The 27,860-nt window shown below is 51.0% G+C and overlaps 1 protein-coding gene and 1 long non-coding RNA gene across 6 annotated transcripts; one reads left to right on the top strand and one right to left on the bottom strand.

The window, feature by feature from the left end:
• The first annotated feature begins 1,367 nt into the window (after nucleotides 1-1,367).
• Nucleotides 1,368-5,122, top strand: LOC123802401 (uncharacterized). Of its 2 annotated transcripts, none has more exons than XR_006782526.2 (5): nucleotides 1,368-1,775; nucleotides 2,304-2,526; nucleotides 3,174-3,360; nucleotides 3,966-4,042; nucleotides 4,990-5,122. It is a non-coding gene; the product is annotated as an uncharacterized LOC123802401 (long non-coding RNA). The 2 variants fall into 2 exon arrangements; XR_006782525.2 differs by having other exon boundaries at nucleotides 2,261-2,526.
• Nucleotides 5,016-27,138, bottom strand: WDR73 (WD repeat domain 73). Of its 4 annotated transcripts, XR_006782522.2 has the most exons (10): nucleotides 27,045-27,138; nucleotides 26,450-26,517; nucleotides 26,034-26,122; nucleotides 24,549-24,637; nucleotides 23,842-23,906; nucleotides 19,460-19,624; nucleotides 19,011-19,370; nucleotides 17,426-17,718; nucleotides 12,409-13,198; nucleotides 5,016-5,135 (listed from the first exon to the last, which is right to left on the bottom strand). XR_006782522.2 is itself a non-coding variant. In XM_045813056.2 (8 exons), the coding sequence occupies exons 1-8, from the start codon at nucleotides 27,083-27,085 to the stop codon at nucleotides 17,483-17,485; spliced, it is 1,113 nt and encodes a 370-aa protein (XP_045669012.2). In that variant the 5' UTR covers nucleotides 27,086-27,138; the 3' UTR covers nucleotides 16,064-17,482. The 4 variants fall into 4 exon arrangements, 1 of the variants encoding a protein (XP_045669012.2); XR_015722088.1 differs by lacking the exon at nucleotides 5,016-5,135 and having other exon boundaries at nucleotides 7,037-13,198; XR_006782523.2 differs by lacking the exons at nucleotides 5,016-5,135; nucleotides 12,409-13,198 and adding an exon at nucleotides 14,639-15,966.
• Between the last annotated feature and the right edge of the window lie 722 nt (nucleotides 27,139-27,860).

Below are 27,860 nucleotides of genomic sequence, written 5' to 3'. Positions count from 1 at the left end.
CCTTGAAGTACTGGGTGTGGTGTTGATGGTGAAGATGATATGACCTGTGTTTGGGGCTACCCTCTCCGTGCTTGATTTTGCTTCCAGTGACAGTTCCATTTGCTCAGAAGCTCCCTGAGTTAAGATAATAGGGCATTGGGCTTGGATCAGTAATTTTCCATTTTCTTTTTTTTCAACAGTGGAAAATGCATAAAAGCAAAGCAGCTGCTCTGGCGACTTGGTGGGAACCCAAAGCTTTCTCCTGGCTCAGACCCACAACTGGACTTAGGACTTTCTGGAAAGCCCCTCTTGTCATCCTGTCCTTCCCTTGCCCAGCTCTGCCCTCCTCAGGCTGCCCCTTCTGTGGGAAGAATCACAGCTTCGTCCATCTCCAGTTGAATTTTGGATCTTTCTTCTGTTAAATAGGGAGTGAGACCTACTATGCAGGATCTCTTGTCAGATCCAAACTAGATAAAATACGCAACGCAGGTGCTCTGTCAAGTACAATTTCCTGCCCCCTCCCCCTGTGGCTGCACCTTCTTACCTCTTGGGCTCTCCCAGTTGCTCTCCAGTATCTTTCCAGCCATTCACTTAGAAGGCACCTTCTAGCACTTACCACACCGCATTGGAGATTTGTGGGTTGTTCAGCACCGCATTTTAAAAACCATCCTCTAGGGGCGCCTGGCCGGCTCAGTCGGTGGAGCATGCGACTGGATCTCCCGGTCGTGAGTTCCAGTTCAAAGTTGGGCGTAGAGATTACTAAAAATAAATAAGTAAAATAAAAATGCATCCTCTGCTGGAATGCATCTCTTAGAGGAGGAGGGAAGGTTTAGCTTGGGCTAAAGTTGATGACTGATACTTGAATGAATAAGCGTCAGTAGTATTCATCTTGTCAATAGCATTCACCGTGAATTTCGCAGGACTGTGCAGGCAGGACCTGAGGGTGGTGTGTGTGTGTGTGTGTGTGTGTGTGTGTGTGTGCGCGCGCGCGCGCGTAAAGCATTACCATAGTGGACAACCATGCGGGAAAAGTACTTTCTTAAGTGGCAAAAAATGTGAATTGGAGTCTTGGCTTCATACTCGTATACCTCCTGTCCCCAAGGACCCTTCTCCCTCTCAGTGCTCCCGACAGTGAGAGAAAAGAGTACGACCACACGTCCTCCAGCTGGGTGCGTTCTGGTTGTGGCTCTGAACCCCCAAATCCAGCGTGCAGTGAGGTCCCACCCATCGTTAATGATTCGTCTGAAACACGTAGACACCTACGCCATTGCCATAGCTTATTGGCTAACGCTGCTGTCAATCTGAGGGCACAGGCGGAGGCCTATGGGAAATGGAGTCCGGCAAAACCGAGTCCTTCTGGGGTCCGCGTTTCCGCTTCCGGTGTTTAGTGGCTGTCCGAATGCCCGGACTACGGGCCTGGGCTCGGGGTTCGGGGGTCGTGTGGGGACGTTGAGTGGCCGCGGAGAAGGTGCCAGGGGCCCCGGCTACCCGTACTCACAGGGCCTCGGCGGGCCCACGCCACTCTCAGTTAGGGTGCTGACCGCCCTCGCCGAGGGGTGGGGGGCGTGGCCGGACCGAAACCCTGGGTCCCGCCGCCTCGGGCCCTGGCCCCGGGAGCGGCCCCCAAGCAGGATGCGCCCCTCGTGCTGGCACCGCCCCTCCTTCGCGCCGCCCACCGGACCCGGCGGGGACGACCCTGGCCCTGTAGGCGCCGAGGCGACCCCGTACCCAGTGCCCGCGTTTACCCAATAAGGCTTCCAGAGAAAGTCGCCCGCGGAGCGGAGTAGTCCTCCAGTGTAAGTCACGCTCTGCGGGCCAGTCCCCTAAGTACAGGGTCAAGGGGCGGAGCCCCTGCTTGTTTCCTGCCCTATACCAGCTATGTGACCTGGGCAAATCCCTGGGGGGGGGGGGGGGCTCTGAGCCGTGATTGTCCCGCCGAAGTATCCAACTTTCCTGCCAGTTTTAACATCCTATATGAGTGTGTTTATTATCCCTGCTCCTAAAGCGTATAACCTTAGCCAGGGTAAGTCTCCCTACTTGGGAGAGAGTTATTCCAGGGCTGAGACTTGGGGTGCCCAGTGCCGAGAGCCCAGCCAGAGATGTGGGCAGTTGAGAGTTTGGACCCTATGAGTCGCTGAAGCTTAGAGCGAGCTCCACCCGGGTGCTGCTCTCCAAGGTGCTGCTACCTTGTAGGCCTTCTCGTCCTTGTCCTGCTCATTCACTTCCCAAGACAAGTGGCTTGGGAGGGTGGGCGGTTTATTGTCCCCATTATCTCCTCCAGCCCATCCTCATTCGTCAGTATGGATAACTGACATTTTTCTCAGCCGGGAGACCCTCGTCCAACTCCGGAAGCTCTGCCATCAGTGGCTGAGACCAGAAAAGTGTACGAAAGAGCAGATCCTGGAGTTGCTTGTGCTGGAACAGTTCCTGACTGTCCTTCCTCAGGAGATCCAGATCTGGGTTAGACAGAAGCATCCAGAGACTGGGGAGGAGGCCGTGTCTCTGGTGGAAGACTTGCAGAAAGAACCTGGAAGATGGGGGCTCCAGGTGAGAACCAGGAGCCTTGTTCTGAGTAGTTCACAGAGGGGAATGGGAGAGCAGAGTGCCCTTGGTTTGCCAGCCAGATAGGTGACGTGTAGTACTTTGCTCTTTGTGTTAAGTGGCATTTGCTTCTTCCCTGGGCCCAGTAGCCACAACTTCCCTTCCGAGCTCAGACTGATGCTTCAGGAAATGCATAGCATTGGTTGTTCTGAGTGTTGGTTCCTTCCATTAAGAGAATTGCTTAAACTGGCTCGAACACCACTCTGGGCCAGGAGGCGCACCCAGGAGAACACAGAAGCTATTTGTGGTGGTGGTGGTGTTTTGGAGAGTAGCTCTCATTCATCAGCAGCCAGCTGGAAGCAAGGGGCTTTACTAGTCTTTACTAACAATATTGAACCTTTGGGTCCTACTGAAAATTGGCTGTAGTTTTGGTTGGCTGAGTTTTGCCCAGGGACTGACAGGAGCAGCCCCAGGAGAGCTGGTGGGCAGACTGCAGTAAGCCTGGGTTCCAGACCTTTCCTGTTTGTCTTCCACACACCCACGCTCCTTACTGCCCTGCAGTGATCTGCATAAGGCTGATTTCCTCCTCTGCATCTTGGGATGGTTATGTTTTAGTACCTACAGAACTCTGACCACTTCTAGTGCTTGAACAGGGGCAGGAGGGACGCTTCGAGGAGAAGGAACCCTCAGGATCAGGACTGTGTTCCCTAAACATCCGTCTGAAGCAAGCACAGACAGGATCCATGTGTCTGTGACAGGCGACGGTGAAGAACTCACAGCCAGAACCAGAAGAGTTGAATCACAGCCCCGAAGTAGAATTCCGACCCATCCACAAGAGCGGTAAGCAGCCGCAGTTTGGGGAGGAAGAAGGGACGCTTCTGTGGAGAGGATGCGGAAGTCCCCTCCAAGTGCAGAAAGTAGGATTCCTTTCCACTCGGAGGAGGGGGCGTGTGAAATGTGGCTGACCACATGAATCTGGGGGGTCCTCAATAAGGCACGTCCAAAGGGATGAAGGGCCTTGGTTGGCATGTTTTGCAAAATCACTTAGGGGAGCCTGGGGCACCTTTCCTTATGTGAGTGAGAGGTTACTGGTCCCAGTAGGTTAGGTGTGTGCACAGATTTTAGGCATGACTGGTGGGAAAAGCAAACCAAAGTGCAGTAATTCTCAGACCAGGTACACATGTCCCCAGACCAATTCTGATGACTCAAGTGTGTTATCAAAACTGAAGAAGAAAATCATAAAACCGGGACAGTAGGTAACCTGGATGGACATGGAAGGGAACAACCTGGGACTCTCCTCTTAGAAATGTGTCATTTTGGTTTTTCACCAACCTTCTTTGGTGGGACAAAGCAGACACAAAGAGAAGGGGGAAGACTCTTTGGGCTGGTCTCCAGGGGGAGTCAAGAAACATCGTCTTCTAACAGCTCCTTTCTCTTCTCCACAGCCCTGCCTGATCCTCGGGCTCTGGCTCTTTCTGTGGAGGAGAGTGGTGATGACCAGGGGATGATGAGCCCCTCCCAGGTGAGCCAGATTTTTCTCTTACCCGGGACACCTTTTACTACTCGAGTGGGGGCCTTTTGCGACCAACTCTCTTGCTTATCAGAAATGCCGAGGCAGGGGCGCCTGGGTGGCACAGTCGTTAAGCGTCTGCCTTCGGCTCAGGGCGTGATCCCGGCATTATGGGATCGAGCCCCGCATCAGGCTCCTCCGCTGGGAGCCTGCTTCTTCCTCTCCCACTCCCCCTGCTTGTGTTCCCTCTCTCACTGGCTGGCTGTCTCTCTGTCAAATAAATAAATAAAATCTTAAAAAAAAAAAAAAAAAAAAAGCAATGCCAAGGCAATTTTAGCCAGCAGGGAGGCCCAGTAACTTTACAGATCAGGCTCCACAGTTTCATCCACCAGCACTCGAGTGCTGGCTGAGGCTGTGTTGGAAGGCAGGTCAGAGAAGCCCAGGCACAACCCAGGCCACACAGCAGCAGCTTTACAGGACGGGCATTCAGGAACCATCACAGAGGATTCTGAGGGGGAAGAACTGGGTGTTGAAGAAGTGTGTAGAAGCTCTGGGATCCCAGCCCTGTTGCGGAGTCATACTCGTAAGCCCTGGTCACAAGCAAGGCGGGAGGGCCCTAGCCGTCGGCAGGGTTTGGAGAGAACCTCACTGCAACCAGTTAGTTCAGAGGTGACGTGGGGTTCAGGGCATGCTGCGGGCATCTGGAAGGGGCAAGGGAAGCCTGTGTTTACACACAAGTGGGACAGCCCTTTGTTCCTGTGTGCCATCAAGGAAAAGGAAGAACCATTATGGAAGAGTAATGTTTCTAAGCGTAAAAATAAACGTGCATATTGTCAGATCACGTCCCATCGCTTCTCAGGAAGTCGCCAAGATGCTGTGGTCAGCGGTAGGGGGTCTTCTGCTCAGGCCTCATGACAACCAGCAGCAGCGTCTTAGCTCACTCTGTCCCTTTCCTGCAGGTGTGCACTGGGGGTATGAAGAGACGAAAACCTTTCTGGGGATTCCTCAGGGAACCTACATAGGAGGAAAGGCCCATCTCTGCTGTGCATGTGGAAAACATAGCACAGCCAGGGCTCACGCTTTGCTGTCCACCGAGCAGCCCACACTGGAGAAAAAGAAAAGAAAAGAAATCTTCTAAGTTGTGGCCATTGTGTGAAAAGCTTTGGTTGAAGCTCACATCTGGTTTGCCACCAGAAAATCCACACTGGGGAGAAGCCCTACAAAGGCCCTGAATGTGGGAAAGGCTTCAGTGATCCTTCTAACCTCACAGCACACCAGAGAGTCCACACTGGAGAGAAGCCCTATAATGTGGAGAGTGCTGGAAAAGCTTTGACCAGAGCTCCAGCCTTACTATGCACCAGTGAGTCCACACAGGGGAGAAGCCCCGTAAGTGCAGCGAGTGTGGGAAAAGTTTCACCAATAGCTCGCACTTCAGTGCACACTGGTGAACACACACTGGCAAAAAGCCCCACCAGTGCCCTGAGTGTGGGAAAAGATTCAGCAAGAGTTCCACGCTCACCAGCCATCAGAGGATCCACACAGGAGAGAAACCCTACGAATGTCTCGAGTGCGGGAAAAGTTTCAGCGACCACTCAAACCTCATTACCCACTGGCGAATTCACACTGGAGAGAGACCCTATACATGTGGGGAGTGTGGGAAAAGCTTCAACCAGAGCTGCAGTCTCATCATCCACCAGAGAATCCACACCGGAGAGAAACCCTACGAGTGTGCTGAATGTGGGCGGCGATTCAGCAATAGCTCACATTTTAGTGAGCACCGGAGGACCCAAGTGGTAGACTCGAAATGTGGTAGGAACGTCTTTAAAGTATGCAGTCTAAGAACACTGCAGAATGTTCCAAAAACGGTTGGTACGGTCTTTGATTCTATACCATGACACCCACACAAGATGGAGAGAAAGAATTTAGACCCCAGTCCAACAGATGTTATTTTATTTCTCTTTCTAAAAAGTCACTGGGCTTATGAAATACTACTCAGGGCTTTCTTCTCCACGCTATTGAAATGGAAGCTCATTTGGAGAGAATTCAGAGACCAGTTCTGAATTTGACTGGCTCACCATCACAGTACATCTCCACTATGATCCTATACCTTAATTTCCACAGCTTGGTACGCTGAGGGGGAGAGTCCCGTCCCTGAGACCCTCCTCCAGGGACAGAAGCTTCGCCCCACCCCGCTGCTGGCCCTGTGGACAGCTGGCTCAGCCACAGTGCCAGCAGCTGCTGAGCTGTCTTCTCAGCGCGGGGCAGCTACACAGGGATTTATGAACTAGATACGGTTTTAGAAGTCTTCCGTGGTCCTCCCTATGGGAGGATTGGGCCCGGGAACTGCCTACATTTCTCCACATTCCTTTTCTTAGGATGTCCATGGAGTTGAGAGAAAAGCGCTCAATCATGTCATTTGGAGGAGGGAAAAGGAGAAAAGATCAATGCTGGAGTTGGCTTTCTGAACCACAACCTACTCTTCCTCTCAGCATATTAAGCTGAATCATATGAGATTGCCATTTTGATCTCCAAAACCAGCAATTTCATGATTCAACTGACAGACTTTTTGCAGGATAGAATTACTCCAAATTTACAGGGCTGCCGTAGAGCCTGACAGCTCCCACCGCGTCCTAAAATATCACACCGGGTCTAGGAGATCACAGACAGGATAAGGTAGTGGGAAAGCCTCTTCTATTTACAAATCTGTCCAGAGCAATAACTACGAACCACAGCATTGATCAAGAAGACTCCCAGTTGCAGGTTCACGGGTTCCTGGAGATTTGGGGTGTCTCTGTGAGAGCAGAGCACAGTTCCTGCGGGGACTCTGACACACACAGCAAATGGTGCTTGGAAATAAGTGAAATACAGTTTCTCCCTCTTAAAATAGTTTCCTTTGGGGCACCTGGGTGGCTCTGGTGGTTAAGTGTCTGACTCTTGATCTCAGCTCAGGTCTCAATCTCACGCTTGTGAGTTCAAGCCCCACAATGGGCCCAGCATGGAGCCCACTTAAAAAAAAAAAAGTTTCCTTTGTGCATTTCACTTGAAAATATTTCCCCACAAATTTCTAGAAACCCACCAATTATAAAACAAAGCACTGTCAACACATGACAATTTCATATAATTAGATTTATAAAATATGATTAATGAGTTTTTTAAATGAACATCAAAGAACTTATTTAAATAAAGTCTTATCTGTCAAAAGCAGTCATTCTGATGGGCTGTGGGCTTTTTATGTTGTTGCCATTAAGGAAGACACTGAGTTTTCCAGTAAGAATTGTCTTTGCACCACCTTAGAAGCCCCCCATCAGTGTATTTCCAGCACAGAGTGTCCTGCACGTAAGAAAGGCTTCACCAACACTGACAGAACGAGCTTGTTATCTAGCCCCATCAATCACCTCTCTTATCCATGAGACTTGGCTCTGCCCAGTATCTGCTCTCTGAAGACAGATTCCCTTCAAAAGATGTCAGTTTGCTGCCACTGAGCAGACTTCAGAGAGCCTGTTTTTGGACATAGTTTTCAAAAACCTATCCCAGAAATTTGGGTTCAGGATTTTTTTGTAAGGCCACGAAATCAATCTGATATGTATTATTTTAAATCATTTCACTCTTCGGAATGAGAAAGGCCTTCCTTGGGTGGAAATTCAACATACTAAAACCAGTGTGGCTATGTATTTTTAAAAAAACTTTGGAAATAACCAGAGTCCCTTCTGGAAAACTTTTGCCATTATCCTTTGGAATGGAACAAGAAGATTGAAACAGAATATCCATACAATTTCATCTCACATGTATTTGCCCCTCAGCAAAGTAACGGAAAGGCTGAGCGGGAGACTGTAGATCTTTCCTCGGGATTTTACACTCCCTGAGCGATAGGACCTGCGAGGCCACGGCTCTCGGTGGTGTCCACAGTTAGTTCTCCAGGGAAGACTCGAGCAGGGAGTGAACATGAGCTGACTCACATGGAGCGGCTTCCCCGGGAACCAAGGGCAATAGGTACTCCGTACAAGGTCTGGAGTTTGACTTGAAATTAGCCATCTGTTACCTTGCTCAAGAGTGTTGGGATGTACCTTTTTGTCCGCCACGGTACTCGGCAGGAGCAAAGCAGGGGGCTTTTATTTTTAGCTCAACTCAGACTCACTATCACGGCTTTCGAAGTTTCAGGCCAGCAGGGCGGCTTTTGGAAGCTGTTTGCTTGGAAATCCCTCAAGATGAAAAGAATAATGAAAGTTCTAAGTGGGAATGCATGAAATTCACTTTTTTTTTTTTTAAGATTTATTTGTCAGAGAGAGAGTGTGCGCGCACAATCGGGGAGCGACAGGCAGAGGGGGAGCAGGCTCCCCACTGACCAAGGAGCCCGATGCGGGACTCGATCTCAGGACCCTGGGATCATGACATGAGCCAAAGGCGGACGCTTAACTGACTGAGCCACCCACATGCCCCAAAATTCACTTCTATTATAACAGTTGCAGTAGAGGACAGTCAATCGAAATATGCATTGCAAAATTTTAACTGAAAAAGCTCATAGCAAAAATACTGGCCCATATTCTTATTTACAGATAGCTAAAACAGGAGGTGGGTTTTAGAAGCTAATCCCGCTAGCTGAAGCGGATGCAAGTATGTTCACCCATTAAATAAATGAATTCCAAGTGCATCCTATGAGTGGAAGGGTCAAAGAGTGAGCCGTTTTCACCAAGTGGTCATAGACGCAGCCCCAAGGCAGAGGCTTTGTGAGGCTGAGGTCCCCCAGGGCTGAACGAGCCACATGGGGCACCGTACAGGTGACCTCGGCCTTCCCCCACTCCCCCGACTCAACCCAGAATGGGGCCCCCCTCACTGGCTTTGATAGCTCTGCTTTACCTGCAGAGAACTGACCCTCCCCCTTTACTTCTCTCCAGGACTCCAGCTTCTGGTATCCTCACAGCTCTGAGTCCTCCAGTCCAGAGGCCGGAACAAAGCCAGCTCCACCTGCTGCAGATTCACGGAGGCAGGCCCTGCACTGAGCACTTTGCTGCAGGGGGTCTGGGAACCACCACAGCCACGGCAGGTGTGGGCCACCGAGCAGAGCTGGGCCTTGCTTGGGCCCTGATCTGACTGCACATGGTGGGGGGGTCCTCATGGCCCTGTATCGGCCCCCAGCCGTGCACTGCTGGGAACCACAGTGGCTGTGGGGGTTGGCCTGTAAAGTCAGCCCACAAGGGAATGATTGTATCTGCTCAAAATGACTCTCGCGAGTCCCCTCCACAGCCCAGGAGGCAAAGGCAGCGTCTCTCGCAGGCCTGTGAGATGCTCCCGAGCTGAAGGCCCAGGGGCACGAACCCTGCAGGCAGCAGCAGGAGCCCGCCTCCCACTGCCGCTCTGGACAGCTGGGCCCTCTCGTCCATGGGCCGAGGGGCCGCCGCCCCGGCCAGGCCACGTCACCTCTCTGCGCCCCCGTGCTCATCTGCAAAACAGGGAGGGGGTGCAACCCTCACTCCTGGTTCCAAGGTCTGATTCCCCAAACACCTCACCACCACTCTCAACCCGTCACCGCGAGCCCCTGGCTGGAGCGCGCTGTAGCACTCGTCTACACACTAAGGGTTCTAAGTCAAGCTAGCGAACTTAAATTCTTAGCCTCTCCCCTTCACAGTATCCTTCAGAATGATGTGGAATGCCAGAGTTGTGGGCGTTTTTTTAAAGTTTAAAATTCTTGTTTTTAGGATATTTAGAAGATTGTGCAACTGTCACCATTATCTAATTTTAGACCATTTTCTTCACCCCAGAAAACCCCAAACTCATCAGCAGTCACTCCCCAGTCCCCATGCCCCTCATCCCATCCTCTGGCCACCACACCTCTCCTTTCTGTCTCTCTGGATTGGCCTGTTCCAAACATTTCCAGAAATGGAGTCCTACAGCGAGTGGCCTTTTGTGACTTCCCCTCAGCATGCTGTCTGCAGGCCCCTCCACATTGTGCCGGGTGGCCGAGCCGCCATCCTCCCTCTGGCCAATAATGTTCCAGGACACAGACGCGCCGCAGCGTGTTAGCCCTTGGTCAGCTGGTGGACAGCGGGCTTGTTCCACCAGTGCTTAGTGTGAATTGTTCGTGTACGTGTTTTGACACGTTTTGTGTGGACACGTGTTTTCAGTTCTGTTGGATAAATAACTGAGGAGTGCAACTGCTGGGCCACACAGTAACTCGAGGTTTGGCCTTTTGAGGAAGTGCCAGCCTTCTTTTCCAAAGAGGCTGCGCCATTTTACATTCCCAGCCTCGGTGTACGAGAGTTCAGATTTCTCCACATCCTCCCCACAAACTGGGTAGTCTTTTTTTTTTTTTTTCTTTTTAGGTAATCTCTACCCCCAACATGGGGCTCGAACTCACAGCGCCAAGATCAAGAGCTGCATGCCAGGCGCCCCTAGTCTTTTTGGTTCTAGCCATCCTGGAGGGCGTGAAGTGATGAAGCCGGGTTCTGACTATACCGCGGACTCGTGCAAGGTGCAGGGTGGCAGGTGGCGGCTCGGGAGGAGGGGCCCCTGCCCCACCCGCTCCGCAAGTGTGCAGGTGCCCTGGTGTGTGCCCGCGGGCTCCAGCCACGCTCCCCGCCAGCGGCCACTCTGGCCACCTCTGAGGCCCAGCGTGCACATGCCAGGTGCACAGCCTGCCCCCGAGAGGACAGAATGGAGGAGGGTGTGCAGGCCCCGGAAGCAGGCTCTGGCCATTTGGACAGGACGTTCTGGGTCCCAGGTGCCTGGAAGTTGGCCTGGCGGAGGGATGTAGGCTCTGTGGGCACACAGCCGTGGCCTTCTCACCCCTGGAGAAGGGCACGGCTAGAGGAGGGCTGGGTGGGGCTGGGCCCCCTACAGCACTGGGCCCTGGCATCCACTTTTTAAAAAGTGTGGTAAAACATACGGAACGTAAATTTTGCCATTTTACCGTAATGTTTAAGTGTACAATTCACCGGCAGTAAGTCCATTTGCATTTCTGTGCAGTTATCGCCACCATCCAACACCAAAACCTTTTCATCGTCCCAAACTGAAAGCGTACGTGTTCCACACGATCTCCGCGTGCCCTCCCCCAGCCCCCCGCAACCACTGTTCCACTTCCTGTCTCAGCCAACCGGCCTGTTTTGGGTCCCTTCGCGTAAGCGGCATCATAGATCTGTCCTTTGCGTCTGGCTTACGGCCTGGCTCCCATTCTGCCCAAGTCCGGGGGTAGCGCTGCGGGCAGAGCAATCTGAACCACCTCACTGACTGGTTATACTTCCTCGAGGAAATGAACGCGCACAGACAGACAGAGGGCCGCGCTCTTCCTGCCTGGAGGAGGCCCGCATGTCCTCGTCCCCACACGCACCGTGGCCGCCCCCCTTCTCTGCTCTCACTCTGAAGCCCGCAGGGACGCCCCCCTCCGCTCTCCTGCACAGCACGCAGGCCTTACGGACCGGCGCAGCCCATTTTCTCAGTCGTGTGTCCAACTTGCTTTCTCCCCGCGCTGGCGCTGCGCCTTCTCTCAGTTCTGTTTTCTCCCAGGCGGTTCCCCCTGCCGGGAACACCCACCCTCTCCCTCGCCTGAGGGAAGGACGCAACTCAAATATGGCCTTTGCGGAGCACACCTGGTCTCTAACCAGGCAGGTTAGCTACTCAGCCCCCTGTGCTCCCACATCGCACGAGCCCCTTCCCTCTCCACGTGTTCCTTCCGTTCCCCCACCAGGGGGGCGGCTGTACACCTCTGACCTCATATCCCAGCGGCCAGCACGGCGCTCGGCACACAGCACTGCTCGGTGGGTGCTGGCTGAGAGAACCGGGACCCCGAGCATCACCTCCTCGTCCCGCAGCTGCGGGACACCCGCTTCGCTCCCGAAGCCCAGGGACGGGGCCCGCTGACAAAACCAGTCACGGCAATCACACATCCCTGCACATCCTTCATTCACGCAAACTGACCGTGCCCTTGCTGACCGCCCGTGCTGCCCTCTCCACACGTGCTCCGTGCTAGGGCTCCTTCCAGACTCTTGCTCCTGCCCCCCAGAAGCCCAGCCTCACACATGTGGGGCTGACCTTGGCACGGACTCCGCTCTCCCCGCCGGACCACAGTTCTGTGTTATGCAGCTCGCACTCTCAGGAGAGAAGTGCAGATCGGCTCGTCCCAGGGAATGGATTTGGGCCACCCGGCTGTGGCCAGGTGGGGCTGGCTACCTCACCCTTCCAGAGAAGGACGGGGCGGGAGGCAGGGCCTGCGAAGGGACTGCGGCCGAGCCCCCACAGACACGGCCTTTGAGAGCATCCCTTACTCCCCTGGCCATGCGTCCTCCTCCGGCCTGGTCATCTCCTCCTTGACCACGGCACATTCTGTTCTGGAACACATCCTTCCGAGCACACACGTGCGCAACGGTGCCCCCAAATGCATTACTCACCTTTGCTACTTTGCCATTTGCTGTGTTTCTCGCTGCTTCCTTTTCAATCTCTCCAAATCTTTCTCTTGTGTTTTGAATCTCTGAGATGCCAAAACAAGTTCCTGAACGTTCTCTCCCCTTCGTGCTGAGTCTCCATCGCCTTTGCCCGGAGCCAAACTGGAGCGGATCCTGTGCTGATGTCAGTGTGAATTGCTGATGGTCTTCGGGTCCCCCTAGGGGTTCTCTGGGGCTTCTTCCTAGAGCAGCTGAGAGAACCCCAGGCGTTCCTCGCCGGGGACTGTGCAGGTTCCCAAAGGAGCATTCTGGAAACCGGAGGTGAGGCTTTGTAGCTGTCCTACAAATCGGAAGCACAGCTGGCATATGCGGGCAGGGGCCGCACAGACACAATACGACTGTTGAGACAGTGCTGCACAACCAATGCTGCTGGGCGTGCGTGGAGGGCAGGGACTCTCGGGGTGCCTCACACACTCGCACAACTTACTCGAAGTGCAAATTCTCGAGCTGCACCTCAAACGTGAGGCGGCTTTCCAATGTGGTGACGTGGCCAGGTGGAACCACAATCCCCGGAGTTCATCTCCCCGTATGTTTCCAGGTAGAGTGAGCCACAAGAGTCGCTTTCGGGTGAGATTTGGAGGAAGTGAGGTGGCAGCCATTTTTTCTGAGCGCTTGGGCCCTGAGGCAGGTGTAGCTCGCACCGGCGCTTCTCTGCGCAGCTGCTCTACCTTCCGTGACCGCGTCGCCGCTCGGCCACAGGTGTGTTCGGCTCCGCGGTGAAGGGCGCCGGCTGCTCCTGCCGGAGACCCAAGCATCAGGACTGCAGACAGCTAGAACTGCCCCGGCTCTCCCCTCTTCCGCCCACCGTCCCTTCCGGGCTGCGGGCCCGGCTCCAGCAGCCGACTGAGACTGCTCGCCAGCTCCCCCGATGCACAAGGTCAAGTCTGTGTGCGCGTGTGGGAAGGATCCCCTGCTGGCCTGTTCCTCTCATTGGAGCCTGGCTAATACTCCTACGGATCGGAAACCCCAGGGGTGGAGCTCAGCAGTCGGGTCTAACCAGTCCTCTAGGTGCTCCGGACACGTGCAATTTTGAGAACCACTGATGGACGGAAACTTTTTATAGTTATGTGGGCCTAGACCCTACCTTTTTACAACGACATAAGGACAGTTTTAGTGTACCTGAATTTCCCAGAAATGCGACTACTATATAAAACCAGGGAAAAGAGTGAATTCTTTTGTTCAGAACTTTCCAAAGTGTTTTTTAAATTTATTTCAGTAAACTCTATCCTCAACATGGGGCTCAAACTCATGACCCCAAATTCAAGAGTCGCAAGCTCCACCAACCCAGGCAGCCAGGTGCCCCTTAGCAGTTCAGAAAAATCACGTCACGGACTCTTTGGTGTGTGGCACAAATACAGCACACCTGTATCGGTCTGTAGTTGCAGCCGTCCTGTTCTCGAGGATTTTACAAACAGCGCAAGCATCGGATTACACCCCATGCAGAAGTGTGAACATTTATGTATGTAAATACACGTTCTTTTGTATTTATACTGGTTTTGAAATTGTAAGTAATCAATTTTCCCTGTGAAATTTTATTTCAGCATAGTAAAGGGGGGTTCACAGAAGGCATGTTGGGGCTGACAGTGCTGAGGGGCACTGTCTTGTATTAATAACTGAGCTGCAGCGAGTGTGTCTGTGTGTGTGTGTCTATGAGCACAGTTTCTGGGCCACGTTTTGGTATCATGATTATAGGAATTGGCTAGTTCCCCAGAATTTAAATGAGTGTTTCTAATTGGGGCACCTGAGTGGCTTAATCAGTTAAGCTTCTGACTTTGGCTCAGGTCATGATCTCAGGGTCCTGGGATGGAGCCCTGCATCGGGCTCTGTGCTCTGTGGGGGAACCTGCTTCTCCCTCTCTCTTCGTCCCTCCCCCTGCTTGTGCTCTTTCTCTCTCAAATAAATGAAATCTTAAAAAAGAAAAGAAAAGAAAAGAATGTCTCTACCATGGGAATTTGCTGTTCTTTAAAAGTTTGAAAGACAGTGTACCTACAAAATTGCCCCACCCCCAACGTCCTTTCTGGTTTACTTACTCCTTCAAGTTTTTCTTTCTTGAGTATTGGAGAATTCGGATTTTCTACTAAAAAGTAGTTTACAATGTCAGTTTTTAAGAAAATTAACTATCTTGAGCTTTTCAAATTAACATATAATTTTACACATTGTTTTCTTATAATCTTCGTTGTTCTTTTTTTTTTTTTTTCCTTTTTCTTGCTTAATTCGTTGAGGTTTAGATGTGGTGCCAGTCATCTGTTTGTCCTCAGTTCCACGCCGGTTCCAACCCTCTGCTGTACTGCAGGTGCAGACACCCCCCGCCCCCCGCACCTCCCAGGCTCCCCGGCTGGCGAGCTCCCGTCACATCTGGTCCTTGGTGCAGGCCAGTACTGGAGGGTGGAAGGAAAGGAGCTGGGGGACTTCTCCGGTCTCTGTACTTCCTGCTGTCTTCAGCTATGTCCTCTGCAGTCCCAGCTACTGCTCCACAGTCCCAGCCCCAGCCAGCAGGACTGCTGTGCTCCCCTTCCCACTGGGAGGCCCCACTCTTCAGCTCTAATCACACCCACACCCCACCCCTCTGTCCCTCTGGGTAACTTTCCCGCTGTTGCTCTTCTCTCATGGGCCCCACCTTGCCCTGCACCCCTTTCAGATGCCTCCTAACTGAATTCCTGCAGCTGAAATACTGGCTGTGGGTTCAGTCCTTCTGGCTGGACCTTGACTGACTGACACGCATTTTATCACTATTTTTCAGCAAAGCAGCTTTTGAATTCATGCATCAATTCTACTATTTTCTAAATGACTCATTTCTGCTTCTATTTGGTGAAATAATATAGCTTAGCCAGTGGTATCCTGTAGTATTTGCCAATTTCTGTGGGTAAGTATTTCCATCACAGCCAATTTCAACTGTCAGTGTGACGTCACTAACAGGAGGACAGAAGGAAGACTTCAGAAAATGGTAAAAACAATCACATCTTCAAACTGAATATTTGAAATTAAACTTCTCCAATATGTAACACTCCCTCAACTTCATTGTTAAATAAGAAAATCATTTCATTTGAAAATTTCTCACTTCAAAATAATTCCTAGCTGCTATGAATAGACTTGTGCCCTGCCCCAAATTCTTATGTTGAAACCCTAACCCCCAAAGTAACAGTATTTGGAGACACAGCCTTTAAGAGGTAAATAAGGTTAAATGAGGTCATGAGGGTGGGGCTCCAAACCGAAAGGACTGGTGTCCTTGTAAGAGAAACAGAGACCAGAGCTCTCTCCGCAAGGACACAAAGAGGCCCCGTGAGCACACAGATGATGGCTCCCACAAGCCAGGAGAAGAGGCCTCAGAAGGAAACTTGCTGGCACCCGGATCTTGGATTTCCAGCCTCCAGGACTGTGAGAAAGTGAGTTCTGTCGTGTGAGCCCCCAGTCTGTGGTGTTCTATTGGGGCGGCCCGAGCTGATGAATACAAGTATGCCCACTGACGGCCAGCAAACCAGAGCCCATCATGGTCACAGAGCTTGTCTGGGTGATGAAAACATTTTGGAATTAGAAGTGCTGATGGTTGTGCAACACTGTGAATGCATTTAATTCTACGGAATTGTACACTTAAAAATGAAAAGACAGGCAAAGTGTTACATATATTTTAACCACAATCTTTAAAAAAATTAATATACCCAAACCACCAAATCATATACTTTCAGTGGGTGAATTGTGTGGTGTGTGAATTATATGTAAGGTGTGTGAATTATAGCTCAATAAAATTATTTTTTAAGACTCAGAGCCCAAACTGACGAGTAATCAAATAATTTCAAAAGCAAACTTGCTGAAAATTCCTTAACAAATGTGACAGTGAGAAAGTCTGTGTAACAGGAATGCAGGTACACTTTACTATTTGCTATGGGCCACCAAAAAGAACTGTCCCTTGGGTCTCCTCCCCTGGGAGGGCAGGGGCAGGTGTGGGAAGGCACCACCCTGGCCCCGGCTGTGTCCCAGTGTGAACCACCCAAGAAGGGAGCGGTCCAGGCTCTGCTGCAGGAGTACTGGTGAGAATGCCTATCTCCCCACCCCGGCTAGTCTCATCTTTAGAAAAGTTGGCCCCAAATGTTTAAATACATGAAGAGTCTCGATTTCACAAATCCAGGAAGTAAAGACAAAAACGACAAGTAATGATTTTTCACTTATCAGACTGGCAAAGGTCAAAAAGCCACTAGGGACCCTTGGCTGGTGAGGGAAGAGAAACAGACCCATCACTGCTGCCGTCACAAATGGCACATCTCCGGGGAAGACACACTGGCAGTATTTAGAGAACCTAAAAATGCACGTATCCTCTGCCTTAGCGATTTTAATTTTAGAAATTTATCCTACAGGCTTTTGCTCCCGGGTACAAACGTTGTTCACACTATTTGTAACAGCGAAAGATCAACTGCCATTTAACAGGGGACTGGATGTACAAATTATGGTCGACTGCACACCAGTCCCACGCACCACCGGGAGCAGGAACCACGCTGTTGCCTTGTGCCTCCTGGACTGGGTCATCATGTCACCTTCATCAGCTGTCCAAGCAATGTTTTACAATTTGGCAACTTGATAGGTAAAAAAGGGCAATAACCTTGTTTTATGTTATTTCCTTCATTGCTACTGGGGTTGACTTCTTTTTTCATGCTTATTGGCCCTTGCACATTTTGAGTTCTATAAAGAAGTTCACAAAACGTGTTTTCTTTTGTTGGTTTTTTTGATTTTCACTGATGTTGTGAATACAGACAGGTATAAAGCACTGTCACTCTACACGTGGGGGAAATGGGGCTCTCGGATCTAACAGGAGCTATGCATCCTGTTTTTTAATACATCACCTCACTTTCCCAACAACCCTGAGAGGTTAGCTCTTACTATTCTCACCTTACAAATAAAGAACCCGGGGGTAGGAGAAGCTGGCGGACTTGCCCAAGGCCACTTGGCTGGTAACAGGGACCAAAGGCGGTACCTTGGCTCTACAGTAGCTCCTCCTCTTCTTTGAGGCCAGGGCAGAAAGACGCTGGGGTCAGGAGGCCGCGCGGAGGTCCACCCAGTCCCACACGTGCAGTGAGGCGTCACTTGCTGCCGATAACAAAGTCCGTGGTTTGTGGGGGTGCCAAGTGTGGGTAGTGACCAGTGGAGCAGTGTCTATCTGACTGCCCTCCAGGAAGATGTGACCTCTGTGAGTGAAGAGAGGGTCTACTTGGCTCCCCACTCCATCCCAAGATGTGGCATCGTAGACCTGGACTGTCCCATCAAAACCTAAGGAAGAACGAGAAAAGAGAGGATTGACATTGAATCTCTAAAGTAATTTTTATTGTTTGTTTGTTTTTTATCTCTATGCCCAACAAGGGGCTTGAACTCACGACCCTGAGATCAAGAGTCCACACTCCAACTGAGTCAGCCAGGTGTCCCTGAAGTAATTTTTATAGTTTGCTCTCTGGTACCAAAACAGGCTATAGAATGAGAAATCAAATAATAACAAGATGCTTAAGGCCCGGGGCGCCTGGCTGGCTCAGCCTGTACAGCATCTGACTCTTGATCTTGGGGTCACAGAGCTGAGCCCCATATTGGGTGGCAATTACCTAAAAAAGAAAAAAGATGCTTAAAGCCAGCTGAAGGGCACGTAAGCTCTGCCCTCGACGTCGGCAGCTGACGACTCCACTGAGCAGGTGCCGGTGTACTTCCGCTGTTCATCTGTTACACGCCAGGCCTAAGGCCAATCCTGGACAGGCATTCTTTTAATCCAAACACACGCATGAAATAGGTACTATTATTTTGCTTGGGAAACTGACGCTTAAGAGACTCTTTCAAACCTTTTCCACTTGCCTCAAATTCTAATCCCTCCGCATCTGGATCCCTCTCAGCAGATGGTCTTGCCCCCTGCTTGATGGGGTTAACAGAAGCCCTTACAGAGGGGCACCCGCATGTCCCCCCACGACCTGGCTACACCCACACTCTGTCCTGTTGTCTTCTTGCTACCAAAGAGACAGTTCCTCCACCAAGCTTGGTTCTTTTCTCCCGCTCTTTTTGGATCCTGCCATTTTCAATGATCTTTTCTTATTCTCTCGACTATTCTTTCAACCTCTCCCCTTCCATGGGTCCTTCCCATTGACTTCTGGATGCCCTCATTATTAGATACCCTCCTTCAGCTAGAAACTGCCGTGCCAGACCCGGGAGTCTGCTGACCTAGCAGCCTGCTAGAATTCGAAAAGCAAGCAGACCAAGAAGCATTTTTGTGATCCTCTCACCTCTTCCTGGTACTGCTCGGTGACCGTCCTAGAGCCCCACTGGCTGCAGGCCTCTCGACCAACCTCAGCACCGCATTCCTGCTCAGGTAGGAAAGGCCTGCTACCAAGGTCAAAATTTAGTAGCTAGAACGGGGAAGGGCCTGCCATGGAAGAACCCGGAGGGATTTGATCTGGAGCTTCTCCGAGAGCGACTTTCACTTCTGGGGCCAGATTTATTATGGGGCTGCAGGCTCCTTCCTGAGCACCGTATAGTCCCCTGGGAAAGAGATCAAGTAACAGACCCAAAATGCTGCTCAGCAGTACCTGAAATGGCCAAGCAGCCGTCCAGGCCTGGAGCCCAAGTCACTCGCAGCAGCTCTGGGTCAGGGCTGAATGCAGACACTGAGCACTGGACGGAGCTCACAGGATGGCCGAGGTCCCGGGGATCGAGAAGGCAGAGCTGCCCATTGGAGCCAAGGCTGGCAATGCTGGGCCCAGGGCCCCGGCCCCCAACGTCAGCATACCACCTCCCGCCAGCAGCTCCAGGGCCGGGGCTGAGATTCTCTGACGGCGCCCACTTCTGGCGGATGTCAACGAGCCCCAGCCGGCCGGAGGCACAGCAGAAGGCAAAAGTGTCTGCGTCCAGGACCTGTAGGCTACTCAGCTCCTCACTGTCGCTGACCCCTGCAACACAGAGGGTGACACAGAAAAGCTGCTGGAGTCACAGGAGCCTGGCCGGTCGCACGGCTGCAAGGGCTGACCGGCTGCAGTACCTGAGGTGTACGTGGTCTTCTGTGTTTCCAGATCCACGATGTTCAGACTGCTGAGCCTCGCCCCGTGGAGGACTCTGGGTGCCGTAGAAGAGAAGATGGCCACCCTGGGCCAGAGACCGCCCTCCTTCTGCTGCACAGCAATGCTGCTGACAGCCTGAATGACATCTGGAGGAAAGCACAAGAGGCTGAAATCCGGGATGCTGATGAAGGCCTGAAACATCATGAGGTGAAGGCCAGCCAGTAGTCTTCCCTCATACATTTAGGTCAAGGAAGAAAGGGGGCTGACGGCTGGCAGAGAGGACGTGAGACATAAACACTCTGGATTATGTTCACATCTCTGAAACTGTCAGAAGCACGTGAATTCCTTTACAATCTGTCTTACAGTTTTGCAAATGGGAGATGATGAATCACAGCAGGCATCTCAAAACCCCAAAAGCAGTTCTGGCTTTTTATAGTTTTGCAAAGAACAAATAAAGATAGAAAACAGCAAAGAACGCCCTGAGGATGTCACTTACACCTTAAGTGAAAATAACAGGTACAGAGTTCACGGACTAATAGTATTTCTTCAAACACATGTTCCAGGACCTCAAGCCATCTGTGGACGCCTAGCAGGAAAAGGTCACGACGCCAAAGTCTCCAAATGGAAACCGGGCAGCAGGGTCCACATCGCTGTTGCACCGAATGGAGGAAAGACACGCCTGACCTCAAGACGGATCCAGTTTCGGTGCGTGTGCTCAGCCTGCTTGGTTCTCACCTCTGTGTTCTACACGGGAGGCTTCTCTTAGTGGCAGCCATTTAGAGCACAGCTCGGAACAAGTGGTTTGCTGTACAAACTACTTAATGGGCGATGCAGATTTCCATTTTGTATTTTCTTGCTCCTAGCAACCATCTTTCAACAAAGGTACCAAGGCACATCAATGGAGAAAGGTTAGGCTCTCTGACAAATGGTGCTGAGACAACTGGATATTTACATGCAAAAAAGGGACTTCACACTGCACACAAAGGGTAACTCTAAAGATATCACAGGCTTAAATGCTGGCACGAAAACAATAAAACTTTGGGGGAAAAAAGAAAACAAAGCATAGGGGAAAAATCTGTGGGTTAGATAAAGATTTCTTAAATATGACACCAAGAGTATAGTTCTTATGAGAAAACACTGACAAACTGGACCTCACCAAAATGTAGAACTTTTATGCTTCAAAAAACACTATTAAGAAAATGAAAAGACAGTAACAGACTGTAAAAATATTAGCAAAACACATATAGGATTAAAAATAGAGCTACTCTATGACCCAGCAACTGCACTACTGGGTATTTACCCAAAGGATACAGACATAGTGATCTGAAGGGACACCTGCACCCCAATGTTCATAGAAGCAATGGCGACAACAGCCAAACTATGGGAAGAGCCCAGATGTCCATCGACACATAAATGGATAAAGAAGATGTGGTATATATATAAATGGAATATTACTCAGCCACCAAAAAAATGTAATCTTACCATTTCTAATGACATGGATGGAACTAGAGGGTATTATGCTAAGTGAAATAAGTCAATCAGAGAAAGATAATTATCAGATGATTTCACTCATATGTGGAATTTAAGAAACAAAACAGAAGATCATAGAGGAAGGGAAGGCAAAATAAAACAAGACGAAATCCAGAGGGAAACAAACCATAAGAGACTTTTAATTCTAGGAAACAAACTGAGGGTTGCTGGAGGGGAGGGGGGTTGGGAGATGGGGCACCTGGGGGATGGGCATTGAGGAGGGCACATATGTAATTAGCACTGTGTATTATACGCAATTGATGAATCCCTGAACTCTACCTCTGAAACTAATAATATACTGTATGTCAATTAGTTGAATTTAAATAAGATAAAATAAACACATATAGGACAAATCTAGAATGTATAGAGGACTCTTAAAGATGAAAAAGTCAATCAAAAAAACGGGCAAAATATGTGATCAAATATAAGCACCAAGAAAAAAGGAGCGTCTGTGTTCCGCCGGCTGCCGTAATCCCTGAACCTTGCTCACTGACACCTCAGAAGCGCACGGTGAGTATTTGCGACTGAGTGAGATAGTGGCCGCTGCTACAAATCACAGTACTGATAATAATCGTAAATGTTCCCTTTTCTTTTAAAGTAGGCTCCACACCCAACGTGGGGCTCAGACTCACAACGCCAGCATCAGGAGTCCCATGCTCTGCCAACTGAGCCAGCCCATAAATGTTCCCTATCATCTGCCTCCAGGAACGAGCTCTAAGCAAAATGGAGGCGCAGACCACGCTGCTGCTCAGTAAAGAGCCTTCACCTGCACTGAGATCACTTCTCATCATCTAACTACAGCTACCACCAGACGTGTTCCGAGGGGACCCTGAAGTCGGACCAGACCCGCGTCTAAGTCGTGCTACTATCTTCGTGTCTTTCAACAACTTAGCCTCTCTGGGACAGTCTGTTCTCAGACTCCTGAGAATTTAATGAGATCAGGCATGGAAAGTCCTTGGTACAGTGCCTGGAGTACAATATGCTTGTTAAGATTACTGTTACCGTGTACAGATTATCGATTACTCTGAGTAAGTACCTACTAAATGTACAGTGAAAGCAGAGCATCAAAGGGCCTGGGATGGCACGCTGCCTCAGCCTGCAGGGGTGGGAAAAACAACAAACTCTCTCACGAAGATCTGCGGAGGCATTTCACCACAGAAGATCTATGAATGGCTAATAAGCACAGGAAAGATGCTCAATATCATTAGTTATTAAGAAGATGTAAATGACAGGCACAATGAGAAACAATTGCACGCTGACTAGGATGCTTTAATAAATGCTGACGAGGACTGTGGGAAAATAGAAACTCTCCTACACTGTTGGTGGGAGTGTAAATAATGAAGCCAGTCTGGAAGAGTTTGGAAGTTTCTTAAAAAAAAAAAAAACCCAACATAAATTTACCATATGATCCAGCAATTTCACTCCTAAGTGTCTATTCGAGGGAAATGAAAACATATGTCCCCACTAAGACTTGTGCATGATAAGAGCCAGAAGTCAGACCCATCACCTGGTGAAAGGAAAGGCAAATGCAGCGTGTCCACGCAGTGGAATATTATTCAGCCACACGAAGGAACTAGTGATGCACCCTGACCGTGCCTGGGGAACCAGATGCCCTCTCATGGCACGACAGGGCAGACCTCGAAGCGTTATGCCGAGTGAAAGAAGCCACATACAAGAGACCACACACTGTATGACAGGAAATGTTCACAAGAGGCAATCTATTACAGAGACAGAAAGGAGATTAGTGGGGCAGGGTGCGGGCATGGGGAGGAACGGGAAAGGGCACAATAGATCTTACCGGGGTTATGAAAATGTTCTCAAACTGGCTTACAGTGATGGCTGCACAACTTGTTAAATGTACTAGAAATCACTCAACTGTACACTTAAAATGTGTGAATTTCAATAAAATTATAAAAAAATCAACAATCATAACTACAAGTCAATGATACAAACTGGACGCTGCAGCATTAGACAACTGACGAAGAAGAAACAAGAGGAAAGCCCTTTGAGTCAGTGATCTTGCAAAGCAAACGAGCACAAGAACTGTCTCTCTGGACAGTGAGGCCTGGGGAGAAGCCGGCAGCTGCCAGCCGGGTTCTGGAAAGCATCCGAGTGAGGCGGTGCGGGGACCAGGGGCGGAGGATCCCACAAGCAGAGGGGCAGTACCCAGATCGGTGGCCTGTGCCTGTGAGGCACACCTGCATTCTGGCCAACAATGCCCTAACTGAAGGAGGGATGGAAGGGGCTGGATCAGGGCTGCCCGCTCTTGGTGCCTGCCTGGCAAGGGAACCCGCAAACCCACTGCTGGAGGGAAGGTTATTCCACACGAACGAATGTCCCTTCCCTCCTGAAGGGAACAGGATTAACAACCCCTGGTCCTTCTCCCGTTCCCTTTAGGGAGTAGAGTGACTTCATGAAGAGGGAGACTGGTAGGCTGAGCCTCTTGCTCCCTCATTATTTTCCAGCCCTGAGACGAGCATGCCTGCAAAGCGAGGTGACCTCCTTGCCACCGCCTCCTCCCCGAGGTGAGCTCGCCTGGGTGCCCTAGCTCTGCCCTAGCTCTGCCCCCACCCGGGGGAGAGGCACGGAGTACAGCAGGAGCTCCGCCTGTAACTGGGTGGGTGAAGGGAATTCCTGAAGGCGCAGGAAGCTCCACCTGGGAGCTGTACGCCAGGCCGCGGTTGCTAACTCATCTCTGCCCACGTTACAGTAGATACTGCGTTCTAATTCCCACCTGGCCCTGTGACTACTCCTTAACTGGCTTAGATGAGGGGGCAGGGGCGTATGGGTATCAGGCTTTCCCACAACCCCGCTCCAAGTCAAATTCACTCACCACTGTCCTCTGTGACCTGCCACACATGCAGGTAAGAACTCGGAAGACCAGTGGTGACCAGCAACCTATTCATAACAGACAGAAGTATCAGTCCAGAGAGCGGGGAGCTCACCCACATACCCCCCGGCCTTTTCCCTTCCCAGCCCACTCAGCTTGGGATCCCTCCACTCCCCATACTGGGAAGCTTCCTGCAGGGAGAGATCATCGAGACCAGTCACGCTCATTTCACGGAGGAGGAGCAGACTCACTCCACCTGAGGGACCCGCAGAGCTCAGGGAGGCTCATGGGACTGAGCCCAGGCTTCCACGGGGCACGATGCATCCTAGAGAGGACACAGCGTGAAGCCTGGACACACAACCCTCACCCGGACACTCTCAGCCTCTGCCAACCGGGGCTACTGGTCCCCACTACCCACCGCCAGTTCTTTGAGAAACCAAGGGCATCCTTCTACTCTATGTTCCTTGGAACAACTCCAGCGATCTGGGGGTTACACTAGCCCAAAGGTCTGTCGTCTGTGAGGGACCATCAAACTACCAAACAATGAGGGTTTTTTTTTTTTTTGTTTTTTTATTCCAAATCTGGGGGGGGGTGTGTGCCTGCGTGTTGAGGGGGTAGGGGCAGAGGTGGTGATAAAGAGGCAGGATACCCCTGACAGCTCCAGCTACTCCACCCAGAATGGAAGGTCTGGGTCACAGAGCTGACCATACCTGGTGTCTGGCACGTGCTTCAGATCGAAGACAGACGTGTCTGAAAACCCTCCATGGCACACCTTGAAATCTCTTTCTGGGCATAAGCCCTAAAATACAAAGGGGTGGCCCATCAGAGAGCCTGCTTTCCAAAGGAACATTTCCGACGAGTTCTAGGTCAGACGCCAGCATGGAGGCCCCTTGGCTGCAACAGACGCTTCTCTCTGCTGGGCCTCAGTGCGCAACCCTTGTAAACAGTGGTCTCAGCTACCTACACAGACACCTTCCCTTCCTTCCTGCACATCCAAAACCCTTCTCTGAACCTTTCCCCGGGTCCTTTCACTAGAGTACAAGTGTTACACTCCAGGCTTTCTTAGAGGAGTCACAGAAGCTTCATAGCTTCATTGGAGACAGCTGGAACCTATCAGTCAACTAACCCATCCCCCATTCCTCCCCCACCTCCCACTGGAAGTCAGGTGGGTTCTTCTAGCAATAAAAATGTAACCACCACCAATTATCCAGTGTTCGCTGTGTCAGGCGCTGTGTTCAGTGCTTTATCTACTTTATCACATTGAATTCTTACACCACCCTGTCACCTATATACTGTAATGACTTCTAGAGTGACAAAACAAAGGCACAGGGAACTTAAGCACCTTTTCCAAGGTCACACAGGGATTATGCTGCGGATCTGAACCCAAGTCTGTCTAACCAAAGTTCACGCTCTGAGCCACTAGACTCCACTCTTTCCATGTGAGGAACTGGAACCAGAGGGAAAGAAGGTAGCCACAAGAAAAAAGAGGAAAGGCCAGGTGAGGCAGGAGATAAATGAAGTATCTTCTCAGGGCTCAGTCTGGGTGAGTCAGCTCCTGGCTCAAGCCTGAGTGGTGGGGATCCGGGAGATCAAGAGCACTAGGCAGGAAAATCCCCTCCAAGGCAACAAAGGCCAGGCTGTCTTCAGACGAGTCTGAGTGATTTTACAGCAACATCACGTAGCTACCCACTCTTTTCTTCTTCACATGTTCTCTTTTCTTGGCTTCTGAGACACTGCCCTTTTCTGAGACTCCTGCTTCACAGACTGTTCCTTCTTAGCGTTTGTTGTGGGTCCATCTTCCTCTAACCACTCCTGAAATATACTCCCTAAGGTTTGGTCTTTAGACATCATCTGCTTCTATTCCTTATACGCGACACTGTCATCTTAGGTGATCTTAACCATTCTAAGGGCTTCAACTACCCTCTATGCCCTAATGGCTCCCTAAGCCAAAATCTATTTTTGATAAAGTAAAATTGACCACTTCCTCTAGGAGCCCTCTGTAAACCTCAGACATCTTGTAGCACTTATCTCTGTGCATCCCTGCCTCCCCGTGAGACACGCAGAGCAGGACCAGTGCTTGGCCCTCTCTCTGTCTAGTATCCGGGACAATACCTAGTAGACACAGGCACTCTCTAAAGGTTTAATAAATGGATAAAAAGTAGACACAAATACTCAGCGTTTATATTTCAAGTTACCTGGTTTTCTTTTACAGAAAGTCTGAGAGGTAATATCAGATGAAGAATCTCATTTTTTTTCAGGCTTTCATAGCCAGCAACAAAGACTCCTGGAAAAAGAAGCAGAAGTAGCTGTGACAAACTGCTAGAAAGATCCTGGACAGAGGCTGGGTCTAGAAATTTCACCAAAACCTCCAAAGCAAAGATAAATTCCTTCACCATTGGTATGCAGGCTTGTGTTGGGGAATGGAAGGGATCTAGATCTTACTGAGAGGAATGTTAAGTGCTGACAGGGTGGAAATTGCTACAAGACCAAGAGGAGGGGGCCTCAGACTCCCAGAAGCGTGGGTTGGGTCCCTTCGGGCTGAGCTAGCATGAAGAGGTCCAGCCTGAGGATTGAAAATCTATCTCCTTCAGGGCCAGGCAGGGCAGATCACCTTTGTCACCAATCCATTCAAGGACTCGAGTGGCTCCTGAAAGATCGAATGCATGGAAATCTTGGTACCTGCATGATAAAGACACAATGTCACACGGTGCACAGCTCTCTACAGCTGTTAAAACTCTGAGACGGCAGCACGGCAGCATGGTTCGGTAGGCGGGGGCCAGGCTCTGGAGCAAAGCAGACCTGGGAGCAGCTCTTGTTGCACACTACAGCCCCGTATGACTGGGGCAGGTCGGTCATAGCTATCCCTGAGCCTCGGTCCTCAGCTGTAAAATGGGACTCCCAGAGCACCCGCATTTCCCAAGGCTGATGTGGGGAATCACTGAGATAATCTCAGGGTTTCACTCAGGCTGGCGCAAAATAACGGGTCACCTGAGTGATTATTATCCTCCACGACCGCCCCTCTTCCTGGCACCGCACACAAGCTGCGCACACGGGGAGGTAGGTGCCCCTTCCCAGATGCCGGAGCCCACTTCCAGGCGGAGTCCTCGGTGCCGGGCCCGCACCGGGCTTCCCTGCGCGCTCCACCCCGCGTCCGTCCACCCGCCCCGCCAGCTCCAGGCCCAGGACCCAGGGCCCACAGGATTTACAAGCGCAAGGATTCCACCAGCCAGTCCTCCTCGGGCTCCATGGCAACGCTGCTTCCGGAACCCCACTTCCGCCGCCCTACTTCCGCCTCTGAGAACTTTCCTCGGCAGGCGCAGCCCTCTCGCGAGGAGTGGGCGCGGCCGGCTCCGGCTGGGGGGCGTGGTCCCACGCCAGGGGGCGGGGCCGAGAAGTGCCTCGAGAAGTCACCAACGCGCGGTACCCTCGCCGGGCTGGGTCCGGGATTCTCCGGGTAAAAGCTCCGGGGAAAATGACGTAAAATCAGGGGTTCCCAGGATGTCAGTTCCGGGGGGGCCTCAGAGACCAAATACCCGCCCGTTTCACTACCGAATATTTGCAGATCACAGGGTCAAGGACAGATAAAATACAGGATGCTCGGTTACATTCGAATTTTGGATAAACTAATGAATAATTTTTTTCCTGTAAGTATGTCCATGCAATACTTAGGACATCTCATATGAAAAAAGTATTCGTTGTTTATATGAAATGAGAATTTAACTGAGTGTCCTGTATTTTTATTTGCTGAATCTGTCACCCCTACCCAAGGCCAGAGAAGAGAGTAAGCAGTGAGGTCTGGATCCTAGCTCGGCTCACTCTCTTGTATGCCCTGGGCACTCCCCTCAAAGCTTGGCAGGGGGATGAAATGGAACGGGGTAAGCAAAACCCCACCTGGTACTGGAGGCTTGGCTGTGCCAGTAGGTGGCAGAGGTGAGAGTAAGAACCCAGTGCCTGGCACAGGACCTGGCATATACAACAGGCGCTGAGTACCTGCTTGCTGAATGAGCGACTGAATAGGAGTC

The sequence above is a fragment of the Ursus americanus genome, chromosome 28 (genome assembly GCF_024610735.1).
Source record: "Ursus americanus isolate L20-20 chromosome 28, mUrsAme1.1.p, whole genome shotgun sequence".
In the NCBI taxonomy this organism is placed as follows: domain Eukaryota; kingdom Metazoa; phylum Chordata; class Mammalia; order Carnivora; family Ursidae; genus Ursus; species Ursus americanus.
Note: the sequence above shows the minus strand (reverse complement) of the source record. Positions and strands in the feature narration are given on the sequence as shown.

What these genes read in the sequence shown, in the direction of transcription:
- WDR73 (XM_045813056.2), bottom strand. Translation starts at nt 27,085, where the DNA reads ATGGAGCCCGAGGAGGACTGGCTGGTGGAATCCTTGCGCTT. An exon ending in CTGGTGGAATCCTTGCGCTT is followed by an intron (nt 26,518 to 27,044) that starts GTAAATCCTGTG and finishes TTTATCATGCAG; the next exon opens with GTACCAAGATTTCCATGCAT. An exon ending in TGAATGGATTGGTGACAAAG is followed by an intron (nt 26,123 to 26,449) that starts GTGATCTGCCCT and finishes TTCTTTTTCCAG; the next exon opens with GAGTCTTTGTTGCTGGCTAT.